General features: G+C 37.1%; 2 protein-coding genes across 2 annotated transcripts; both read left to right on the top strand.

Annotated features, from left to right (window-relative positions):
* The first annotated feature begins 983 nt into the window (after positions 1 to 983).
* On the top strand, positions 984 to 4,429 carry LOC122093010 (protein FAR1-RELATED SEQUENCE 5-like). The gene is made up of 2 exons (XM_042663283.1): positions 984 to 2,973; positions 4,329 to 4,429. Exons 1-2 carry the CDS (start codon positions 984 to 986, stop codon positions 4,427 to 4,429), a joined length of 2,091 nt encoding a protein of 696 aa, XP_042519217.1.
* A 24-nt stretch (positions 4,430 to 4,453) lies between these two features.
* On the top strand, positions 4,454 to 5,548 carry LOC122093009 (pentatricopeptide repeat-containing protein At5g13270, chloroplastic-like). Its single transcript, XM_042663282.1, has one exon. It carries the CDS (start codon positions 4,454 to 4,456, stop codon positions 5,546 to 5,548), a length of 1,095 nt encoding a protein of 364 aa, XP_042519216.1.
* The last annotated feature ends 445 nt before the right edge of the window (positions 5,549 to 5,993 follow it).

Here is a 5,993-nt window from a genome sequence, read left to right as displayed (position 1 = left end):
CTTTCTATTAGATTTATGGTTGATGTTAGTTTTTATTTGATCATGGATTTCTATCCTTGAGTTTTACATTTTCAACTTTTTTTTTTTGGCAGAAATTTCATTCGCAGAGTTTTCAAGAGGTAAAATGTGATGCTCCCTTAGTTTTTATTTGATCATGGATTTCTATCCTTGAGTTTTACATTTTCAACTTTTTTTTTTTGGCAGAAATTTCATTCGCAGAGTTTTCAACCCTGTAAAGTGTGATGCTCCCTTAGTTTTTATTTGATCATGGATTTCTATCCTTGAGTTTTACATTTTCAACATTTTTTTTTTTGGCAGAAATTTCATTCGCAGAGTTTTCAAGAGGTAAAATGTGATGCTCCCTTAGTTTTGGTGGAATAAGTGGTTGATTTGTGCTGTTCTCGCATCACCATCTAGTATTTCCTATTTTGTTTTTAAATGAAAAACATTTGTCTTCAAGGATCATCCTTAGATTGAGCTACTGGTGCTAATTTAGATGATGTATGTGTTCTTAAATCTCATTTTACTTCTGTTATTTTCTTGTTTGTTTTGCGTTCTCGTCGAAGTAAGCTCATTTTCTTGCTTAGGGTGTATAATCCAAATTTTAAACCATCCCACTAGATCATTAACCTCTTTGAAACAAAAAATTACCTCCGTTACCATAGAGTGAAGCTCCAAAAATAAGGGGACAGAGCTCTGTATATCATCTTATGTTTACAAACAGTAAAATATACATATATCATCTTATAAAACATTTTCATTATGTATTGGTCAAACTCAGATAAACAAACTATATCTCTAAAAATATGTTTGGGTGAACCATTACAAGTTAAGTTTTTCAGTTACTTTCTTTTCTAACTAATGTAACCTTGATTCTTCTTCTTTGACTGGCTATAAGATCCATATTCTAAGAACTATGGTCTATTACATCCAATAATGTAGTAGTATCTAAGGTATCATTGTTTTTATTTGTTTTGTCTAGTATGGAGAATGCTTGTTTGAATGATGCGAAGGAAGTTGGTATGTTATTCAATTCAGAACAGGAAGCATATGATTTTTACAACAGTTACGGACGAGCAATGGGGTTTAGTATTAGGAGACACATTGTGAATAAAAGCAAGAAAGACAGAGAGACTATTACGTCAAGGCGGTTTGTTTGTTCAAAAGCTGGGTCTCGACAACCAGACAAGCGAGACAAGAATGTTACTAACCCCCGAGCTGAGACAAGAACAAATTGCAAAGCAGAGATGGCCATATGTTTGGGTGGGGATGGAAAATATATGTGTCGTGAATTTGTGGAGGAACATAATCATGATCTCCATACTGATTCAACAGTTCATATGATGCGTTCACAGAGGCATATTTCAGACATACATATGTATGAAATTGATTTGGCTGATGACTCGGGCATTAGACCTAGATTCACAATTGAGTTGATGGGTAGGCAGGCTGGTGGGATCGAAAACTTGAGTTGTACGACCCAAGATGTTAGGAACTACCTCCGTACTAAAAGAATGAGTTCCTTATCATATGGTGAAGCAGGTAGTTTGTTGGATTACTTTGTTACTCAAACTAGGAACAATCCATCTTTCACATACTCAGTTCAGCTGGATAGTGAAGAACAAATAACTAATATATTTTGGGCTGATCCAAAGATGATCATTGATTATGCACACTTTGGAGATGTAGTCAGCTTCGACACTACATTTCGCACCAACAGACAGTGTAGGCCGCTTGGGGTGTTTGCTGGATTTAATCACCATAGAGGATGCACTGTATTCGGGGCCACACTTTTATATGATGAGACAGTGGAATCTTTCAAGTGGTTGTTTGAGGTATTTGCTGAGGCACATGGTGGAAAGAAGCCTATAACTATCTTCACGGACCAAGATGCTGCTATGACTATAGCATTAACAGACATGTGGCCTCAGACGTGGCATGGGTTGTGTACATGGCACTTAATGCAGAATGGCATTAAGCATTTGGGTAATATGATGAAAGATGGCTCCGGGTTTCTTAAAGATATAAAGAAATGCATATACCAATATGATGAGGAAGAACAATTCGACAGAGCATGGTCTAGATTGCTTAGTGAAAATGGTGTTATGGATAATGCATGGTTGAGACGCATGTATACACTTAGAAATAAATGGGCGAAGTGCTACATGAAAAACACATTCACATTAGGTATTCGAAGTACACTACTCAGTGAGAGTTTAAATAGTGATTTGAAGGATTATTTGAAGTCAACTTTGGATGTTGTGCAATTTTTTAAGCACTTTGAGAGAGTTCGTAATCAGAAGCGTGGCAATGAATTAAAATCTGAATTTGAATCAACAAACAAGTTGCCACGACTTGCAAATTCAATGTCAATTGTCCAGAAACAAGCTGGATCAGTTTACACTCCTACCATTTATGCGTTATTTCAAGAGGAATATAATTGGATGACTGTTTGTTGCATCAGAGACCGAACTGATAGATTTCCCTTCATTGATTTTCGAGTTGGGATTGTTGATGTAGAAGGCGAATATCAAGTATGTTGTAACCCGCTTGCTGGAATTATAGTTTGCGCGTGCAGGAAATTTGAAACAGATGGTATTCTTTGTTGCCATTGTTTGAAAGTTTTAGATGTGCTCAACATAAAGCGTATTCCTGATTCTTACATTTTGAAGAGATGGACACGGGGAGCAAGAACTATGGTAGTTAATGACAATAGGGGGAAAGAAATTGAAGAGGATGTCAACCTGGACCGTACACAGCGGTATAGGCGTATTTGTCATGAATTTGTTGAAATAGCATCAAAAGCTGCTAACACATTTGAGGGTTACGAATTGATGAAAGATGCTGCTAACGAATTAAGATTGAAGGTTGGTAATATTAGAATCAACCCAGCCGATTGCCCTGATATGCCAATATTGCCTGATTTCTCAACTGACGTGTATGATGGGATACGTTTCAAACATAAAGAGAAAAGTAAAGGTGGAAGAAGGCTAAAGAGTTGGGTCGAAAAGCAAGGCAAAAAAAAAAGAGTGGAGGGCCAAGTAATAATCAACAACTACAAGAACAGCAACCAACTCCTGCCTCATACAATATGCAACTGTTTGATAACATTTATCCCAGTTACATGTCACTTAGGGTAAATACTTTTAGTTAGTTATGTTGTTTGCTGCATTTTTCATTTTCTTATATGAATCTGGATTGCCCTAATTTTCAATGTTCCCTGCTGGAGTCTATTTCCCATATGTCATCTCAAGCATCTGCAGTTCATCAATCACAAGCATCTGCAGTTCATCAATCACTAGGTGAAGATTGTATTTAGATTCATTTAATGAGGAACATTAGTTATTTGCTATTAAATACATTCAGTTGATGAGGAACATTATTTATTTGCTATTAGATACATTCAGTCAATGAGGAACTAACTTTTTTTTTTCTTTTTTGTGATTGCCAATACATCCAGGATATTAAGCATATTTTTATTGATGGATTAGTCTATAATGTACTAACCATTTTTTTTTGTAGGTAAGGAGTCTTTAGCTCAAAATGGTAGAGCATCTGGGCTAATGCCCAGGTTATGGTGGTTCGAATCCACCAAGACTTTGGACAATCTAGGTTTGCTGTTATTTTTTTGGGTTGTGAATGAGTTCAGATTTGATGGAGTCTGTGCATGGTGAGAAGAGGTATTGATATGAATAATGTTTTACTGCTCAATATGTCTGTATCTTTCATAGAAGATTGAAACTATCGTCAGAAAAGAAATAGAATAATAGAAGTAGCACAACATATTGATGATTAACTAAAGAGTCTATTCTACTGAAATGTTCTGAAATCTAGTTAAACTGCTAAAACAAAGATCTAACAACCATCAAATGATTGTCAATGGTTTGTTTTATTTCTAAACATCTAAATAGAAAACCTATGATTGTCTTTAGCTTTGTAAAATCTGAAGAGAACTGATGTGTACTCCTCTAGATTTTTGGAAGCCAATGTCAGCAGCCCAAATGGTCCAATCCCACCTTGAACAGTAGCTCCCTTTTGGCCACAGAGCTGTTGGGGATCAACCCAAGTAGGAAAGAGACTGCATTATTTCTGATTGTAGAAATGTTGTCTACAACACTGCAAAGGTTAGTGAAAGAGACTATTTTGTGGGAAGTTCCATTAGCTTCAAATCAGTTTGTTGCATTATTTCAAATACCCCCTGTTCCATTAGTGCATCGTGGTTGATTTTTCAGAATGAAGCTAGATCAGTGGATTATATTATAATTTTTCAGAAAAAAATTATGCAGCAGAACATGCTGAAATGGCATCTCATTGTTTTGTTTAAACAGGTTGGAGCAGGCTAATGCAACAAAGAAATTTGAATGAATCTCACAAGTTTCTAATCGAAATGGATGTTGCGGGTTTATCTGTTACTGATTATTCCTATTAATGTCTCTTGGATACATGTGGGAAAATGAAATCTCTGTCGGATGGAAGATTGATTCATGAGCATCTGCGCCGAGTGTTTCCGAGCCCACACACGTTTCTTGTTAATTGCCTTCTGAAGATGTACTGTGATTGTGGGAGTTTTGCAGATGCTCAGAAATTGTTCGATGAAATGCCCATGAAGGATTCGATTTCTTGGGGTCTTATGGTGTCTGCTTATGCACAGAAAAGGATGTTTTCTCAAGCTGTCAGGTTGGTTTCAGAGATGAATTCAACTGGAAATAACGTTAACCAGTCAGTTTATCTTGGTTTGATACGGTCACTGTCATTTCCTTCATGCTTAGAGCTTGGCAAGCAGATGCATTCTCAAATGGTTAAGAATGGATTAACTCCTAACATTTTGATCGATACTGCCGTGCTTAACATGTATGTGAAGTGCAGATGCTTAGAGAGTTCCAAGCTTGTTGTTGATAGGATGGCAGAGAAGAATGCTGTAACATGGATTGGGCTAATGATGGGATACACTCAGGCTGATAGACAGGAGGAAACTTTGGCATTATTTGCCAGGATGATAAAAGAAGTTATTGAATTGGATGAGTTTGTATTCTCTGCTGTTCTCAAGGCATGTTCCAAGTTAGGGGACTTGGGTACTGGGAGGCAGATTCATGGTTACATTGTTAAATTGGGGATGGATTCAGGGGTTTCAGTGGGGACACCCCTTGTGGATTTTTATGCCAAGTTTGGAAGTCTAGAGGAAGCTCGTCAAGCTTTTAACAGGATTTCTGACCCTAATGACGCTTCTTGGAGTGCTTTAATCTCTGGATGGTTGCAGATTGGCAAATTTGAGGAGGCTCTTGAAGTTTTCAAGTATTTGAGGGATAATGGTAGGATTATGAATCGCTTCATGTATACCAGCATTTTTCACGCTTGTTCAGCATTGGCAGATTTGAGTTCAGGGACCCAAGTACATGGAGATGCCATAAAAAAGGGCCTGGTTTCAGCATCTCATTGTTCCAAATGCTGTGCAGCACTAATATTGATCCATCTAAGCCTGATTGTAGGAGTTGGACAGCTTCAATGGATGGATGGTACTTGTTCATATTTAATTATTTATGGCTTCTAGTTTAATTAGTGGATGAGTTGGAAAAGCTCTTTTGTTGAAGAAGATATGGAAGGTCTGTACCTAGGAAAGTGAAAATTTGTTGAAAATTTGTAAGATGAGTGGTCCTTTTCCCTTCTATGGAGAAAACAAGCCTTATGGCTCCTAGTTTAAACCATGGAGATGTATTTCTTGGTTTAGGAGTCTCTATTTTAGATACATGTGCTAGGTCTGTTGCATGTGTAATTGTCATAGTAAACAGAGACTCTGCGGTTGGGATTGTAAGCCTTTAAAACAAAGTATAATGAAGCATTGATGTGGTTATATTTCATGTCATAACCATGAACTGAACCATCTTCAAAGTGTATTTAAGTGATTTTGGTGGTGGTGGTGCTGCTGCTGCTGCTGATTGCTTGGTATGGTGGACTGAGACTGAGACTGCTACTTATAAGAGGAAAGAATGTTTGAA

Source organism: Macadamia integrifolia, chromosome 11 (assembly GCF_013358625.1).
Source record: "Macadamia integrifolia cultivar HAES 741 chromosome 11, SCU_Mint_v3, whole genome shotgun sequence".
Taxonomy (NCBI): Eukaryota; Viridiplantae; Streptophyta; class Magnoliopsida; order Proteales; family Proteaceae; genus Macadamia; species Macadamia integrifolia.
The sequence above is the reverse complement of the archived record's forward strand: the minus strand, read 5'-3'. Positions and strand labels throughout refer to the sequence as shown.

Coding starts and splice junctions, on each gene's coding strand:
- LOC122093010 (XM_042663283.1), top strand. CDS start 984: ATGGAGAATGCTTGTTTGAATGATGCGAAGGAAGTTGGTATGTTATTC. Junction 2,974..4,328: donor TTTCAAACATAAAGAGAAAA/GTAAAGGTGGAA, acceptor TTGTTTAAACAG/GTTGGAGCAGGCTAATGCAA.
- LOC122093009 (XM_042663282.1), top strand. CDS start 4,454: ATGAAATCTCTGTCGGATGGAAGATTGATTCATGAGCATCTGCGCCGA.